Source organism: Labrus mixtus, chromosome 19 (assembly GCF_963584025.1).
Source record: "Labrus mixtus chromosome 19, fLabMix1.1, whole genome shotgun sequence".
Classification (NCBI taxonomy): Eukaryota; Metazoa; Chordata; class Actinopteri; order Labriformes; family Labridae; genus Labrus; species Labrus mixtus.
Genome location: NC_083630.1, coordinates 4,704,826 through 4,723,570, shown reverse-complemented (window position 1 = coordinate 4,723,570; position 18,745 = coordinate 4,704,826). Strand labels below are relative to the sequence as shown.

Below are 18,745 nucleotides of genomic sequence, written 5' to 3'. Positions count from 1 at the left end.
GTGATGATTTTAAGTCTGTTATTTGTTGGCTGTGCAACTCTCAATACACGACCCACTTTCAGGCCTCCAGAGGAAGTGAGTACAATGTCACATGCAAAATCATTTTTGTTTTTCTAACAACTGTCCTTAGAAACTCTCTTGTTTTACTACTTTAATCGCTCCATAATGACATAATCTCTCAAAGTAAGCTGCTGGCTTTAGCAGTAGTTAGTATGGTGCTATTACACTTTGTCAAAAAGAAAAAAACCTTGACATGTTTACATACCTTAAAACTTCAATCAACAGCCCAGGCATTTATTGACTTCAGTCTATGAAATGATTCTGCCTTTATTTGGGACAGGTGTCACTACGAGATGGGCTTTCAAATATTTTCAAACAAAACTCGTGCACAACAAAGACAACAAAGGGGAAGGCTCTGACATTGCAAATTTACACCAGAAAGAATATGTAACTTGGTTCAAATCTTAGATATCAATAAACACATTAAACACATCACTAATTTGATCCTGCTTTGTAAAACAGTATGCAAACCTGCTTCATGAGCAATATTCTGTCTTTCTGGGACAGATGTTGTAGTTCATCTTCATTTTTTGCGTCTTGCTTCTTTTTTCTCCCTTTTTTTGATCCACAATCTATTTCAACACTAAATGCATCGAAGCCTCTAATCGAGAGCTGCCTTCATTTGTCAAAACGTATAGCAACGCTAGGCAAGTACAAGGGACTGGGCCTTAAATTTGGATGGGCTTTTATTTTGAAGTTTTACGGTACAGACATAAAAACACACACACAGGGATATGACCAAGAGACTGTGTGGTCGAGCAAGTGAGATAGACAAAGAGACTGAGCCTGTGCATAGGTTGCTAGTTTGACTTTTTTAAGGTTGGGGGTGTCAGGTATAATAAGATAGTAAGGGTAGAGCATACTACGGAGCATCCTGTAGTCCGGGACCAGCAGAGGTTCAGCTCAGGGAAACCCGGGCCCTGATCCTCTGATGACATCACTCTCCTCTTTTTAAATCTGGTGTGATGATCGTTTCCTTTGCGACCTTCTGTTGTCACGCCAATTCTCCAATTCCTGATCTTTTTTTGGGTCTGTCCGTGACACCCTGGCAGTCGCGCCCTCGCGCACAGACATCAGAAAGACACTCGCACGCTCGCCATGACAACGTATTTACTTCTCCGTCGAGACGATCTTCCCATTTTGGCTGATTTTACTGGGGCCCTGATTACTCTGTGTTTACTGGCACTCGTAAACACAACGACAACCTGGCAGCACTTAAGCATCTTGAAAACACTGTTATTATTTCTCCATCTCGCAGGAAGACACAAAGCGGAGTCCTCGCTGCTGGATGTTGGTTATCTGCCCCGACCGCAGCCACACCAGTGTGTCATCTACCAGGCAGACATGGAAACAAAAACTCAGAGAAAGACACAGAGAGGATGGGAGAGACATTTTTGGGCAGCAGATCGGTATCTGTCTGGCTCTGTCACTGTGCGTATGTTCTATTTAATAGTGGAAGAGCTAATTATTCAATATTTTCTCAAGTGATGAAAGTGTTGTCAAGACAAACGGAGAAGGCATTAAATTTGCAGCGTGTGAGATGTCTTTGGCTGGCTGAGTGGAATTGACAGTTTGGTTCTTTGGCCTCAGACTCAGACTTATTCACCACCCGTAGAGACGGAGAGAGAGCGGCAGAAAAGAAATGGCTGGGAGGGGGTAATATAAAAGAAACGTTGGCAGAGAGCGACGCGGTGCAGTGCCAAGGCATCTCTAACTTCATTTACAGACTCTTTCTGACATTATAAAAAAAAAACCTCGATCATTAAACAAGTATAAAAAAAAGACGGATCTGGTAGCCTCAGAGCGTGACTGATCGCTCTGTGTCGCACCTCGTGATCCAGACTGCGGCCTGGTTTGCTGCAAGACCAGAGATGGCATCCGAGGACATCCCCTAAAGCAATCCTCGTCTCCTTTTTTTGGGTCCCAACCAAACAAGCTTGGTTAAAAGTTAACCGCACATGCAGTCACGTCTGCAGAAATTAGGCCGCGTCATTACATCCGGTAAGCTTCATGAGAGTTAACGGAGTGGAGAACAGAACAGTCATATACAATTATACATGATTTTTGTTATGGTCCAAAAACGTTTAATAAAATCTTATAGGTTGGCCTATGTAGAAGAAGAGACAACTCTCATATTCAGTTAGTTTAAAGATCTTGTTACCATTGAATCTTGTTCACACTTACACAAAACTTCCAAAAAAAAAAACGACAAAAGTTTTTGCTGTGAGCTGCATGTGTGAACGCAAACAGCCAGATTTTTCACTCTCTATCTGGAGTCCCTCCAACTAGCGCTCGAGTATTTTTTTCCACAGAAAGTCCGAGTGAGTGGATGTTCTGTCCAGAGCAGAGATCTGACTCAGCTGGTGGTGACAGAGAGTCCTGACTCATCCTCTGATCTTTACCGTCTTCATGATGAATCAAAGGGAGCCGCGCGATGACTCCATGATCTGTTCTCATCCTGACCTGAATTTGCAACAGGTCAGCAGTAAGCAGGTTGTCGAGGCTGCAGACCACTTTGGCTCTCATCTGGTGCTTAAGAAATAACTGCTTAGCTCACTTCCTTTCTTTAACTATCAAGTTTGAATGTGTGTGTGTGTGTGTGTGTGTGTGTGTGTGTGTGTGTGTGTGTGTGTGTGTGTGTGTGTGTTGTTATTCCTGACAAAGTAAAGGTATTTCAGCCCTTGCTCAATGACATATTGTTTTTAAACATTAGAGACTCCCCCACACTCACTTCCTTCAAGAAATCCCTAAAAACTCATCTCTTCAACACTGCCTACAACCACTAACTGCCAACCCCCCCCCTGTTTTTGCTTTTTGTTGTTTTGTCAAAGCGTCTTTGAGTTTTTAGAAAATATACTTAAATATAAACTCTATATAAAATAAAATGCATTATTCTTGGTGAAACTTACGGCTTGTTAAATTGTTTAATTAACAGATTAATTATATGAGCTTTACCCACTTATTTGTAACTCAAGGCCAACACATTTCATGTTTTTCTGTCGTATTTACATAATCTGAGGAAATAACTTTTGTCTTCTTACGACGTGGTATCAGTGTGGTACCACGATTAGTCGAGTAGCTCTTTGGAAAAAAAGCTAGAAGGTGAACTGTGAGTTGAGAAATCTTTGCAAACGTCCAAATCTGAGTTCGAGAACAAACTTTGAAATTCAAATTTTGAAAGATAGATATTTGCTGTCCTTCTTTCAGCATAGATTTGTCTTTTCCAAGTTTTTCTCCATAGCTCTAAAGTCAACTTATTAACACATTTTATTAGCACCTGGTTGCTCTGATTGCCAAAACAAGTCCAACATATTACTAAAGGGTTGTGATCCAAATGATGAAGAAATAAGAAATTGAGAGTTTGAGAGTTTAATAGTTAACAATAAAGTAGTTGTATTTGTGAACTTGGAAGCAGATTAGCTGTTTCTGCTTTCAGTCTCACTCTAAGCTAAGCTAAGCTAAATTAAACTAAAGGGCTCTATCTATTCTACCTGAATAGTAAATGCACAGACTTGACAGTGGTATCAGTCCTCTCATTTCAAAAGATAACAAAATGACTATCCTTTAAAGTCATCCCTGTTTCATTTATTGTGTTTTGTTTTAGGACTTCATTCACTTGGTTTTTTTTAGTTATGGAAACTTTGTAAATCCTCGGATGTTTTTGGCAGCATGAGACATTTGATGGTGTAAGAATTAACACTTATTCTAAGCCCAACTCAAAACCTGAAGCTTTAATGTTGTATCAAATGTGTGTACGTGTGTTTGTGTTTATTTGTCTGCCTAATTCAGCCCAGCCCTCAGTTTGTGCAACAGAGCCCGCCTTGTTTATTGTTGAATGTTGCTAACAACAGCTCCAGATGGTAATGATGAGAATAGACCTCTTAACAGGTGTAACCTCACTCCCTCACTCATTTGTCCACCGCGGCTTGTTTTCCCTCATTTTCACCGAGCTTTGTTAGAGCTACTCAGACTTTTGGTTCTTTTTTCTGTAAATGCTCTTCCTCCATGATTTTGAGGTGATGTAAATTGAGCTACTTTTTTTAGACTTCCAGCATGCCTCCAGAAACCGTCCAACTCTTTATCTTTTCCCCTGTGGCGGTCCGTGAAACCCCGCTGTCGGTGAAGCCCAAAGGAAACAGTAAAGTGTGACCGAGTGTTCAGTAGCAAAGTATTAGAGCAAGAAAAAAAAGGTGGAAAAAAGAATATGAAAATAATAAAAGACTCTTCGTGATTTATTGCAGATTTATTGAGTCTTTGGCGCAGCTTTTGTTTTCAAAAATCTGACTTTTAGATGTTTTAGGCACAGAGCTTTGGAAATGGAGTTTTTGTATGAAGTGGTGCATTTCCAGATCTTGGGGTCCTGGGGTTCCCGAGTGCAGAGAATGGTGCATGGTCAAAGGGGGAGGGGTCCTCAGGGTGGCCCTATATATCAGCTCTACATCCTCACTTTCTCTACCTGCCAGAGACCTTTAGAAAACACTGTTTTGTATGTTTCTGAACATCGGAGCATCTGGACAGTGGCTGCCTCACACATACTGGAAACGCTTAACGCTGTGGATGGAAAGACTCGCACACACTGTACTTCACAGCCCACAGAAAGTCCACAAAACACAAAGAGACACTTTCTTCTGTTTTTGTTGATGTGGCTGGTACTGACCTTCGTGCTGCTGCCACCAACAGATCTATACGCCTAGCACCGCAGCAGTAAAACTAACCTAATATATTTTGGGGGGGACATAAAACACTCTTAAAAACAGTGTAATTTTCCTGTAATTACACAGCTGTGATCATGGAGAATGGTGCATATTTTTAATCAGGGACAATCTGCTTTCAAGCACTTGCAACAATAAAAAGAGTGGATCGGGAAGAGGGCTAAAATAGAGAATAGGAAAAGAAGACGAAGAGATTGATATTATCAAGGGTTTTGAAACTGTGGAAGAAGGAAGAGGACAGGTTGAAACTTGATTAAAACATGGACAGGAAACATTTGTGTTGGCTGGGCTGCACGAAAATGGTCGTTCTCGAGTGCCTGGATCGGGAGGTGTCAAAGCAAATTCCTGCAGCAGAGACAGAACAAGCAGAGGACAGAAGCCCGGGGACCGAATGAATATCAATAAAGAGAGAAAAGGGCCTCACTGATAAAGCACGATAAAAGCCGAGGGAAAGATCGGACAATAGGGAGTTGTGGTCAGACAAGAACGTGTGGATTTAGTCTCAACGCTTTGACGCACTAAAACCTAAGATCTCATTCTGTGGTTTGTACGTCTGGGTTATCATGTCCTCATCTCCCTCTCACACGTGCACACACATTCCAGGAGAAAATTGTGCAGAGTGAAGTCTGTCTCTCTCTGTGGAATATACCCATTAGAAAACAAATGGAAAACTACAGGAAATTTCATAATCAGGCCACTATTAGCCCGAGGCCTTGAAATCTCGGCACGGGTCATACTAAAGGGGAACGTTTTTGGAAAACAACAGAGGAACAAAGCAATACATTGGGGATAATTAGGTGCTTATGGCAGATTGAACACTGGATCCAGGTCTTTGGAAACTCCAAGGAGGGCTTAGGCGAGGTTAGAGGTGACAAAGCAGAACGGTAAAAACCTTTTGTGTGCTTTCTCCGACGCCCGCAGGCGTTTGGCTCTCCGCCTCTGTGGCTGTCTGCGACGATGCTAAACCCAAAACACAGTGTCCTCGTGCAACCTTTTTCCAGTCCCTTCTAACTATCATAGGATTGAAATTCAAGTGAAAATGACGGGTGCGGATTTTCATTTGCAGCAGGGAACCGTCACTAACGCCTGTCGCCGGGTGTGTTGCGGCGACGGTGGCGTAGGGAAGGCCTCGTTAAAATGGCAGCTCAGGTTTTCACATTTGCTTTACTGGAAAATGTGGCATGGAGAAGTGTGCAGGGGACAATTTGTTCCTGGGTGCTGTGTTTGTGGTTTGACAGCTGCAAGTTTGAAGAAACAACCTTAATGCAAGAAAATGGGAACGATATGTCGCAGAGGGCCGGGTTAAGACAAACTGGTACCCTCAAACTGGCTTAGAAAAGATAGACAACAAAGGCAGTGGTTTATAGTGTGAGGATTTAAAGGTCACATATTCTCCTCCTTTTCAAAATGTTTAAATAAGTCTCAGAGCTCCCCGAATCATGTCTGTAAAGGTTCTTGCCAAAAATCCACTCTGATCCTGCATTTGATCATGTCTATAAACCCCTCTATTTCAGCCCTGCTCATAACAGGCTGTTTCTATGTCTGTACCTTTAAATATGTAAATGAGCTGTGTCTGACCACGCCCCCTCTCTGGAAGGGCTCAGGTGGCTCTGGCTTTTCTCGCTCCATGCCCTATTGTTTACAGTGAGAAGGCAGACTCAGAGGGCAGAACAAACACCTAGCTGTGGGAGTGTCACCCACCTGGGGGAGGGGTTACTGCCCTTTGTGATGTCATGAAGGGAAAATCTCCAAACGGCCTGCTTGAGCACACATTTTCTGAAAAGTGGAGCAGACAGAAGACGGAGAGGATGGACTTTTCTCATCATTGGGGGGTTTGTAGACAGACTAGGGACACATAAGTTACTGTGAGTGAAAGTAAGAGAGAGAGAGAGTGAGTGGTCGAGGGAGTGACACTAAGAAAAATGAGTATGAGTGAGATGTTTTCGAAGTCAGTTGCCCAGGAGTTAATGTTTTTATTGCCATGGTATCGAAACAGGTATCGATCGATTGTTTGATTGGAACTATCTATCATATTATTAAATGTTGGTATCATACCGCTCTAGTACATTGTTACTTCTTAGTCAGTTTTGAATGTTTTTTTTCTAATGACTGATAAAAATCAAATGTGCGGGCGGGTTGAGTTGCCCTTTCTCTGCTTGAGCCCCTCCCCCTTTTAAATTCTTCTTCACATCCCTGCTACTAAATATACTTTTCAAGAGAATTTGCTTCTCTTTTGAAGATTCTTATGTCAACCAATCAGCTACACCTGAACTCCTTAAAGGCTCAGAAGGCCTTAGCTGTTTGTTTAGTCAACTTAAGCGAGCGCCCGGAGGCTGCGCAGCTAGAAAATCCAGACGCTCTGCTCTCTTTTAATGCCTCATGAACCGCCAAGCCTGTGTCATCACATCCACTGCCAGGCGAGGCCTATACCTCAATCTGGACCCAAGACTCGAGACAGGTTCAGCGCTAATACGCCGACGTGCACATGGTCTTTCTCTGAAGTAAACACACTGTTTGCCCTGAAGAGAAGTTTTGGTTTCATCGTTTAATGACTTTGCTATTCCCCGCTAATGTTTTACATATGAGATAGAGATTGCTCCCATTTCACCAGAATCAAAAGCGAGCATCCATCTTCTCTCCCTGACTCACTTTGCTGTCCTCTGATTTCCCCCCTCAAATCTTTTTACACTCAATCATTCAGTCTGATTTCCTCAGACAAGTCAATTACACTGGCCCGGGCCCATTTGTTTTTTGATCAAAATATTACAGAATGGAGTTTATGAGTCATAAGAAACGTCTTTCAACTCAATCCCATTAGTCACCTTGTTTCTTGACGGCTTCTTGCAAAAAAAATAAGTATTTCTGGTCCAGCGTCTGAGTGAAGAGAGAAAACAGAGCAACACATGTTTGCATACCAGGACAGTGTGTGTGCAAGACCTAACACAATACCTTACACACACATCTTTCCTGAGCCCTTTGTGTTCAGTTAGGTTTCAATAAACTCTCATTGATCCTGGAGAATTCTGCAAAAAATTCACCTTTTCTTTCCTCTTGTGCTTTCAGAAACCACAGAGCATGGATCAAGTAAATGTGACAAGTAAGTTGACCTTCTCCGTCCAGATGACGTCCTGTGTTTCTTTCATTACAAGCCGAACTTGACCTCTAACTTATCCCTCTCTCTCTGTTTTGTTCTTTCCTCCCCGTGTTCGCACGTTTATCGCTGATCATCAGCAGCAGCGGTGGCGTCGTCGCCGCGCAGAAGGAGAGGGTGAAGGGCAAAGACGAGACGTACTGGAGGGAGATCAACGCCGCTATGGCCTTGACCAACTTGGCGCAGGGGAAGGACAGCGCCTCCGGAACAACCAGCTGCATCATCCAGAAGTCCTCCCATATAGCAGAGATTAAGACTGTCAAAGTGCCGCTGGTGCAGAAATATTAGCCCCCTTGATGTCACTCTCCCTTCTCTCTATGCAAAACCAGCAAACATTCCTGCTCCAGCGAAACTCGCCGGAGTCCAAATAAACTCCCCCGCTTCAGAGAAAGAGAGGAGAACTGTTGTTTAAGGAGGAAGTGAGAACAGAAAGAGAACTCTTATTCTTTTTGTCGTCTGATGAAGTGCAAACAGAGGCCTTGACCATCGTTATTTTTTGCTGGCTTGATTTGACAGACAAGCGTTGACGGTGCAGTATTTCCTAAAAAAAGACACTTTTGTAATGTTAACTTATTTTTGTGATTCTTTTTTATTTCCTCTTTTTTATTCTACAAAATGTGTATTTTGCCAAAGTGCCTTTCTTATTTGTTAGATGATCCACTCTCGGGCTGTGGTCGATGCAAACGATGTGCCTCCTCGACTTAGTTTAGAGTCACAGCCGTGAAAACATCCTGTGCCTTCATGAAGGAATGAGCTCACGATTACAACCCGTTGATGAAGTGAAACAGCATGCACACACTCACAGAACACACACCCAGCCGTGTTTCCCTGAAGACATTGTGCTTGTTTTGACTGGAGTCTTCACTTTTTGACCGTTAACAGAACACTGTTTTTGTCTCGGCCGGCCTCGCTCTGAGCTGCAGCCGGAAAAGCAGCCAGCATGCTCCACCTTGTCCACATCTCGGCCTTGGATTTCATCAACCAGCGAAGGACTTCTTTCTTATCAGTGTTTTTTTTAATGGCTGAAATGTGCACAAGCGCTCAGCTGGACCCCGATGAAGTCACATACTGGAACCCATGTAGATGTAAATACGTGCTTTAAGGTTCAGCTCAGTATCTCTTCAGACGGAAGAATGCCATGACCTAAAAGGGATGTTTTCGCTTTGCGTTATCAGTTGTTTTTTTTACTCATTTGTTGCCTTCTCACATGTTTGTACTCAGAGTGAACGAGAGAAGGAACGCCACCATTAGCTCCGCACGCCGTTTGATCCTCAGCCCTCTCAGCTGTTTAGCATTACATTCAAATTACTGTTTACAAGAAGCCAGAGGAGAGACTTAAATGTCTGATTTTCTCTCCCCCCCCCTTACTCTTCTTTTGTTTCTTGGTTTGTCTTCAAAAATACATTCCAGTATTATCTATGTGTCGGCCAAGCAAGTGTTCAGAGTATTTGTTACTGTCAGTGTGTATATGTGTGGTCGTTTTCTTTTTAATCAGAACTTTTGTGCTTGCTTTCACTCAACCGTGCAGCATTAAGAGTTCCTCTCGTCATCCGATGGAAAGAATCTCTGACGCAGAAAGTATTCGTGCACATGTTAGAAACGTTTGCAGCAAAGGAAGCCGAGTTCACAAAGTGGGAGAAAAAGAAGACGGACTTGTGGGAGAAACTGAAGTTGGCGCTCTTGTGCTGACTTCTTAATGTTATGTATATCTTCAAGGTACTGTTTATGTGTGTCAACATGTACACTCCTTTATAAGTTGTGTAGTTTGTTTCTTTTTTTTTTCCTGACAACCCAGACTGTTCTTCTGGTCAAAGACTTTGAAGGAGCTGCACAAACACAGACTCTTTGACCCTTTTATGTGTCTTGAATGTGCAAACAGTTTTTAAAAAGCTGCACTTAATTCTTATTTTTTTTCTACCAGAAAACACAGCCTCCATTGAGAAGTTTTGTTCAAAGTGAAGTTAAAGAGATGAAGGACAAGCCTATATTATTCCTCTTAGCGTGCCTATGGATGTAAAATGAAATCAATCGCACTAGCCAATCCCCGGGCACTATTTGCTTATGCAGCGGGGGTTTTTGGGCTGCCACATGTGTTTTTTATACACCTGATCCAGGCAGGGTAGCTGCAGGGTAGTGCCGGGCCGGCTGCCTTGTGTTTCTAATCGCACCTCTGAACCTCTGGACCACTCGAGACCCTCACACCTCACACGATACCTGCTCGCTGGAAGGAGAAGGAGCAAGTCGCGGTGGCGGCCTTTGTTGATCCTACCTGCAGACACTCCCCGACAATGACACAACGAGTACGAACAAAGAAGTTCCCGCAGACTTTGGTACTGTACACGTCTTTCACCATGCTGACAAATGGAAAGTCATGGTTTGTATTAAAGCCTATAAATTATTATTATGGACTTTGTAAAGACAAAGAAAGTTTGTTTTTTTATTGTTAAGTTATATAAATTGAGATTTTTTTCTTTTTGTCTGTTTTGATAGAGACTGGATTTTCAATCCAATGACCAAATGCATATCTCTTTGTTGCTCTCATGTAAAATTTCTTTTATAAAAACAGATGTTTGGTGGTCAAAGCAATGAATAAACCTCTGATGAAATGAAAGGATTCTTCTTTTATTCATTTCTCATTATTAGATTTTACAAGCTTTTACTGGTTCAACGTTGGCATTTTATCCTCTGACAAATAATATTAGAACACAAACTGGTTGAAAACATCACTTTGACAACTTTGATTTGTCGGTTTGAGTATCTTGGACATAGTATACCCCTTTTCCACCTTTTCAAACAGTCAATGTCTGGCTACCATTCAGTGCAGGGCGACAAGATATATACAAAAATATAAAAAATACGAAAAGTCTTCTCATCAGTTAAAAATCCTGAATGAATACAAACTCTGCAGAGCTGAGGGGTTTTCTGAGTTTGTTCATACGAGCAAACTCCTTTTGCACTGCATCTTAGAACTGGCTTTCCTTTTTAATATTAAAATACAAAACAAATGCTGCCTTGAAGACCAATTTGGGTTGTGGGGAGGGGGGGGGGGGGGGTCGAAGGCAGCCAAAAGAGGAGACATTGAGAGGATAGCTTCCAGATGTGTGGAGGGACACCTACAATTCATTTAGCAGACGCTTTTATCCAAAGCAACATACAGTACATCAGAGAGTAAGTACATCTCAAGCAAGGATCTAGAGAGGAGGAGACAACGTCAGGAAGTGCAAACAAACCGCTTTAAGTCTGATCAGACACACACGAGCTGACAGGAAGTGACCAGTTAGAGCACAGAGTTAATATATCTTCATTTACAACTACATGGACGGGTGGTGTTGAGAGTATTAATCACTATCAAAACCATCCTGAATAGCTTCATTATCAAAATCATCGTCATCATTATCAGTAAGTATTCCTTTTTATTCTGATCCCCATTAGCTGCCACAAAAGTCAGAACCACTCTTCCATAAAACCAACATAACAAACAAAATATACATAAAAAATACATCCTATAAAATGTACATAAAATACAACAAGCATATCAAAGAAAACACGTAATGCATGTAAAAGAATCTATGTATCTGTTCCTATAAACTAGTTTAAAGTAACATAACATTACATCACACAAAATGACGATCAATCATAGTCATTCTCTTAATTCAGTGATGTCATTAACCTGTGTGCTCTCTTTGTTCATCACAATTTCTGAACAGCTTCTGAGTTGAAGCAGGGGCTGTGAGTGTGTTCATCGTTTCAAAGGGAAGACACATCACAAATGCACAGACGCAAATGTTGCCCCGTTTGAGCTCTTAAAGTTTCTCTTTGTTGCTGTCACCAGGCTGAAATCTTAATTCTAACCATCGGCCACATCTTGACACGGAGCACAATACAGAGGATGTTTGTTTGGGGCACACAGGGCGGGGTGGTTTTTTAAGAGCTAAACAAACTAATCATGACAAACCATAGGAAGAGCTGAATGTATACAGCAGTGATCTGCATCAACCACATCCCACACATTAGTGGTTTGGGCCCCAGCGTCTCCTCTCTGCTGTGTATTTTTGCTACCTTAAGAAGGATGTTGGAAGTTTTGCTTTATTTGTTTGACCCGGGATCGGATTCAAATCTGTCTCTGCAGAGTTCAAGAGGGCACCAGTGGCATGAGATAAACAGTTTTAAGTAAAGATTTTATAAAGTTTGGGTTTTTCTATATCCGCTGTCGTGTTGTGGATATGTCTGTACATATAATTTAACACTTGTGGTATTTGGGATCCTGTATGATAGCGCCATTGGACAGCCGGGCCTTTGTGCAATTTATGAGTCTGTGGGTATCTAAGGGAGGCCAGGGGAAGACTGAATTTATGTCTCATATGTCTAGGTGTGTCTTGTTGCCTCAAGGCTCAGTCCTCTTTCTCTTCCCTGTGTATTAATGGCTCTACCATGCCACCGCCGCTCCTTCTGAACCTGAGCTGTGCCACAAAGCCGAGTCTGAGACCCCTCTTACGTCAGGAGAGACAGAACCAGAAAGAAATTACAGCTCACAAGACTGCATGAAGAGATTTAAGAGTATAAAAATGATTTTGTGGCTGGTTAAGTTTTATTCTCCTCACACAATTTTGGGAAAAAGCTGTAGAAACGTCTCTGACCAGAAGATTGAAATTATCATTTTAGAAAACAACGAGCTAAATGAAAAGTTTTCTGCATTCAGTCTTTTTGATAACAACCACCATGCACACAGGTCCACACAAAACAAATACAAATGTTCACATGCCTGGCCAGTAGTTGGCTGCATGACTTTGTAATGAAACAGCATGAGCATGCACACATACTCATCTTTTAGAGCAGGGGTGTCCAAAGTGCGGCCCGAGGGTCATTTGCGGCCCTTGAGGGGATTTTTTGCGGCCCGTGACTTCAAATGAAGAATCAGAAGATTTTGGCCCGAGGCCTTGATTAAGATTGGCACATTATCTTATTTTTCTTTTTCATGTTAACAAGGGCTGAACAATATTCCTAAAATAGAAAATGTTCAGTAACATGTATGTTGTTGTTTTTTTTAATCTACAGCTTTTACTATTTTCCAAATTTTTTTGTAAACTATGAAAAAAAACGTGTGCAACATTTTTGCAAACAAGCGGACTGAGAGTTTAACCATTTAATGACCTGAGCTAAATGCAGAAAGCTTTTCCAAAAACATGAACCACGTTACAGGCTTGATTCTGAGAAAAAAAACAAATAAAGTAGAACAAAGAAATCTAAATATTTGATTTCCTTTTATTAAAGGGTTTCTTTAGCGAGCCTTTTGATTCTGATCTACAAAGCCTTACTATTTTTTCAACTATATCTTAAAAAACAAAACCTGTGGCCCGTGAGCGATTCTAACACGACAATTTTGTCTCGCAAGAAAAAAAGTTTGGACACCACTGATTTAGAGCCACGAGGTGTAAATATACAAAAAGTGCTAATCGCCTTTTGGCCAACCTTAGCCAGGACTTTAGGTGGATTCAATATTGTATATATTTACTGTATATTCAATATATTATGCGTCTCCACTGATCAAAATGATGGTGCAGTAAATCTACACTCCGCTGGAGAAGCGTTGTTAGGCTCAAACAGCACTCGGGAGTCTACCATTGTTGTCCACCTTTACTGGAACCGTAATGTGCATGTGTGAAAATGTTCTGTTCTCAGAGGAATTGCATATTTTCAGTTTACACGACATCGGAGACGGTGCTGTTTTTTGCACTCTCTCAGAAGAAGCTATTTTCAAAACTCGTTTTCAGGCACCTTTGTTATCTCCAGATTACGAGAGAACTTACTCCTTTATAATGGGACAACCAGTATCGTTATCCTGAGATAATGAGATAGATAAGTTGAGATCTCAGGAAACCATCAAACCATCACAAATGACTAAAGAGGGAAAATGGAGTGAATATAATGAATGCTATCCACATGGAGCTTCTTTTTATGTGTGCATATTTAAAATCAGTCTCGCTTAAATCTTTGTAACAAATACACTGTTATGTTTTTATACATATTTCACAAATCATTGTACGATCATACTTTTACTATGCATTATATTTCTTAACTATAGAATAAAAGAAACTTTCAGATATTAGACGCCTCCACGTCTTCACTAAAAGGAGCTGGTTTTAGGGGTCCTGGAGTGCTGGAGGCTGTTTCCTGTTATATTGTCACTTCAGTACATGATATGTCCAATCCTTCAACAAGTTGCCCTGCTAGTTTCCTTTGAACATCAACTTGGACAGGTTTCCTGAATTAATCCTATCAGGCTTGTTGACCTTTGTTCCCTCATTTCTCTGAGCCGGTGAAACTTCACTGAGACACTTTTTCCATTTAGAACCTGAGTGATATTCCATGCTGCTTATGGATTCTAATTTTTCCTGCATGCCTCCCTTCTTTACTGCTGAAAGATTTGAAAAGGGAGTCATGCAACTGCACAGTCATCACGGCGTATGGGACGGACAAGCGGAGATTCCCGCTTGGCGAGGCCCGAGACTTGACAGACTCCAGACTTTCACCTTGGCCGTTTAGTTCATCAGAAACTCACCGTCACTGACATCGGGCAAACCACACGGAATGAAATCCAAGAACGCAGGCGCTCTGAAAATCATTTCCCATTTGATGAGGAAATCTGACCCCTGTGGCATGCTGAACTAATTAGTTGCCTTGCTGTGAAGGATGCTCCGCGGAGCCCTCGGTTCATTGGAGCCAGGACTTTGTCTTTATGCTAACTCCTGCCCTTGGACGCAAATATGAGAAAAATTGCTGAGTCTAATTGTTAGATTCCTGAAAGAATGGACTGATTAAAAACTTGGTCCGGCCTTGCAATCACTTTGGGACTGGGGCTGTTTTGGATCAGCTGCAACTCCATGGATGTTTGAGGAGGTGATGCGTGCGGGCGGCTGCTCAGATCACGGACACTGCGTGAACCGGAGCTAATCACACAGGAGACAAAGGGTCAGAGGAGCCTTATTACTGCACAGACAAATTACACCCGTTAAATTAGCACATTCTCCCAAAGGGCATGTCTGCAGATGAGAGCAGTTTAAGTTCGCATGATACAATGAACCTTCACATGATGATAGCTAACTCTAAAGAGGAATTACTCTGAGCAGCGCTTCTACAGATTACTGACTAAATGAATAACGTTAATGAAGAAGCTATGTGCTCTGTGAACAGTTTGTTGTCTTTGTATTTGTTTCTTATGTGTTTGGAATAAAGCAACTTTCTCCCCTTTTTTCACCCAAATAGAATTGAGCTGCATTCACGTTCTTTCTGATCAACTGAGCAACTGTCTAAGTTAAGGAAAGCAATACCATAAAAAAATGTTTGTTTCAAAGCTTCCTCTGCCTGGATAAAACAATTGTGATCCAGACAACAAACTAAAAATATCGACAAAGCAACATCACCATCCCTTTTTTTTTGGATTAAGATCAACCAGACATACACCGAGAGCAATTCTTCTTTCTGTATCTTTGTTTGAAGATAACCAATAACCAAAATAAATTGGTCGAAAAATCATCTTCCACCTCAACAAAAAAGTCCATCTCTGCAGGGATCCTCTCTGCAATGCTGCAAAAACAATAAAAAAAAGGGTTTTAAAAAAATCCAATAGTAGTCTTTTAAATCCCAGAATTCCACTTGACTAAATATAAACTGTAAAATGCATTAAACATTTGAAAGAAATTCCTGCATGCTCAGGATATACTGATGTTAGCGAATATTTAGAGAAAATTGGTTCCAAAGTTTCATGCCATTCTATCAGCGTTTGTTTTTTCCTTGCTGTAATGAAAGTGTATGCAGCAAAAGAGCCCATCTATTCTATGCATTGATGAAAACTGTCTTCTCAGCAAAACATATCCCTGTTTGTCTTCTTGATTCCATTATTCTACTCTTCTTCTGGATCCAGATCTGCTGCAAAGAGTCAGTTTCTGAGTCTGTGTTGAGCTAACCTTAGGCAGTTGAAAAATATTTCCTGTCTTCATTTCTCATAATAAACTTCTTCAGAAACCACCAGAAACAATAAGGAGAGGTCTATGCTTACATGGAACCACAAGTAAATGCTGAGTTTGGCCAAACGAGGACATGCTGGCTGTTTTTCCAGGTGGACATCATCCCTGTTTTGTTTTGTAAGACGGTCTGAAAACAAAAACTGGGAAAAAGGTGACACATGCCAGTTTTTAAAAAAAAAAAAAAAAAAAAAAAAAAAAAAGGTCAGTAGAGTTTTTAAGAGCAGACTGTGGAGGCATGCACGTTTTTTCTGACCGGGGAACAGATCAACGTTGATGGTTTAGAAACACTCTGCTTTAGCTGCCAGAGTAAACTGCCTTCACAGAAATACAGAGAGACGGTTTTTCCTGAGATGAAACAGGATTGGGTCTTCAGGGGTGAGGGAATGCAGGAAATCTCTCTGTGGATACCTGGTGTCATGTTTTTATTCTCATGATTTCATCAGCTGCACCGTGTCGTAGGCAAGACAACGCTTACACAAACTGCAATCACGCAAAACGTTTCCTCCTCTTCGCTGTAAACTGAAATGATCCCAGTGACCGTTTCACCACAAAGCTGTGCAACATAACAGCTCTCATGTTCAGCGCTGTTGTTCCAGAGGTTAGCCTGATCTTTTTTCATGATCGCCTTCCAACATCCAAACAAGCCCACCATGCACAGATCTCTGTTTGTTTATCGGAGGGTAATGCCTGTGAATTTCCTCACCAGATCCCGTGTCTGAATCCATCCAAGAGTCACGGCAACAGCAGCAGCACGGCCGTACGAGCACCTCAGCTGTTTCCTGACGGACTAAATCCCGGTAATTGCCCGTTTTCTGAGCTCCTGAGACAGATCGGCTAAACAGCTGCTACAAACAAAGAGCCCCCACCCAGAGAAGCTTGGTGTCCAAGATCACGCACGGCTGCCAACAAGGGATCAGACCACAGCAGAGGAACCTGGAGAAAGCAGAATGATGCATGAGTTTAGGGGTGAGAACTGGTACTTCCTTTCTTTTGGTGCAAACAAAAGTTAAGATGACAGATCTGTTTTCATATACACATGAAATCCCCCCGATGATAGCTAGCATCTCAGTGTTTCAGTGTTTGAAAATTACCCCCAGATAGATTCAAACTACTCAGACATAAGCTCATTCATAGTCATTGTTTGGCACGCACAAACAAATGGCTTGCTTCAAGGGATGCAGGCCCACCAAAGAGCATCTCATTTTAGGTCCAAAGGGCCGGCCAAGGAACGTCAATGACTCAGATTTGAAATGCTACCTCACATCAGAGCATGCTTGGCTCCTTTTCCTTCCCCAATCTTTTATTCAGATTCAACAATCACTACTAAACAATGTTTTATTTTTTCAGACTGCCAATGTTTTAGATTAGTTAAGTCCAAACATGTTGCGGTTGGTGTGAGCCAGGTGTCAGTTCCAGGTCAGCAGTCTCCAACAAGGGTCAAGTCTGAGGAGACACAACATGACGAATTGGGTAAAAATGGCATAATTTCTGAAACAAAAAATTTAAAATCGATCTTGACAAATAAAGAATTGTAAAGGGCCCTTGCTAGTTTTTTTTTTTTTTTTGTGATGTATGACTTTTATTTCTAAGCTAAGTTGACTCTCTAGAGTCCATGCTCACACAGGTTGCCATGTGGTGGACTCTGAAGCTTCAGTGTTTATCCAGCTCTGTATGGGTCTGTAAACCTTTCTGTGTTCTAACCTCTCTCCATTTTTCAAAAGCATCTCCAATATTGATCCTAGTTTGAGCACGTTTCTGCTCGTGGAGTTTATTAGAAACATGCAGAGGCTTTTTAGGTCGGGTACAATCACTTCTATCTGAACCACTTCTCTTGACCGCTTCCATCTCTGCAACACCTGTTGACCTGATAACTGCTCTCATATCTGGCAAACCGAGAGGCGTCCAAAACGGCCATGTGGGGGTGTCTTAAAAGCGCCTACCTTCTCTGGTCCAAACAAATCCAGAGCATTCAGGAGCAGAATCTAAAGTTAGAAGGAGGACATACTGGCTGCTGCGTTGTTGTCAGAGAAGCCAGCACTTCAACATAGCATGTTTCCTTAATGTCTGATCATATAGTAAGATACCTTACTTCTCCTCCTTTAAACTGCTTCAAACTATCTACTGGGATAATAAACTCTAGATTTAGAATTCAAACGCCAGATTATTTCTCCGGTTTCAATCAATAAATGTCTTTTTTTGTAGTACATGTAAAGTACGGGGATTGTTGTCTCCTGCAGGCCCCAAAAATCCTCTTAATGAAACAAATCCTGCAAATATTTAAGTCTAAAAGCTGCAACCTGTGATAAGGAGGTCTAAGAAAAGTTGGAAGTATAGGTTAAGGCCTTAGTTTAGCAGAAGTCAAACTGGGAAATAGAGGACCTTCTGTTCCGGGACGCTTGGTGTTAGAGACAAAGGTCATGATCACGATGCTTCAAATATATTTCAGTTTTAAAAGGTATTATTTTTGCATTGGAGGAACCCTCTCATTGCAGTCTTATTTCAGCTTCTATGAATGAAGTTTGGGTGTTGCCATTCTCAGAGGCAGCATAATTCAAAAATACCACTCATGGCAGCACCATATGCCATGATTGCATGATTGCTGTTTTCACATTCTGTGGTGTCACCAGTAGAGCCACTTTGCCCTCTAGAGATCGTCCTCCAGGGCTGATAGGACTGCCCGTTGTGTGTGAGGTTTTGCCTTCAACCAGGCACTGAAACGTTGGGTTCAGTCTGATGGATTGCGCTGCTCAGAAAATTGGAATCTTGCACGGTTTGCAAGTTGCACAGACAGTATCTCA

The 18,745-nt window shown here is 41.7% G+C and overlaps 1 protein-coding gene across 2 annotated transcripts in view; it reads left to right on the top strand.

Moving 5' to 3' along the window:
- Positions 1 to 10,528, top strand: part of mkxa (mohawk homeobox a) — a 28,407-nt gene extending 17,879 nt beyond the window's left edge. Inside the window, exons 6-7 of one of the 2 annotated variants that reach the window (XM_061064490.1) lie at positions 7,836 to 7,869; positions 8,007 to 10,528. In XM_061064490.1, coding sequence (XP_060920473.1) covers positions 7,836 to 7,869; positions 8,007 to 8,211 — 239 coding nt within the window. In that variant the 3' untranslated portion in view covers positions 8,212 to 10,528. Of the gene's footprint in view, positions 1 to 7,835; positions 7,870 to 8,003 lie in introns of both variants that reach the window. The other variant, XM_061064489.1, reaches the window with a different exon arrangement.
- The last annotated feature ends 8,217 nt before the right edge of the window (positions 10,529 to 18,745 follow it).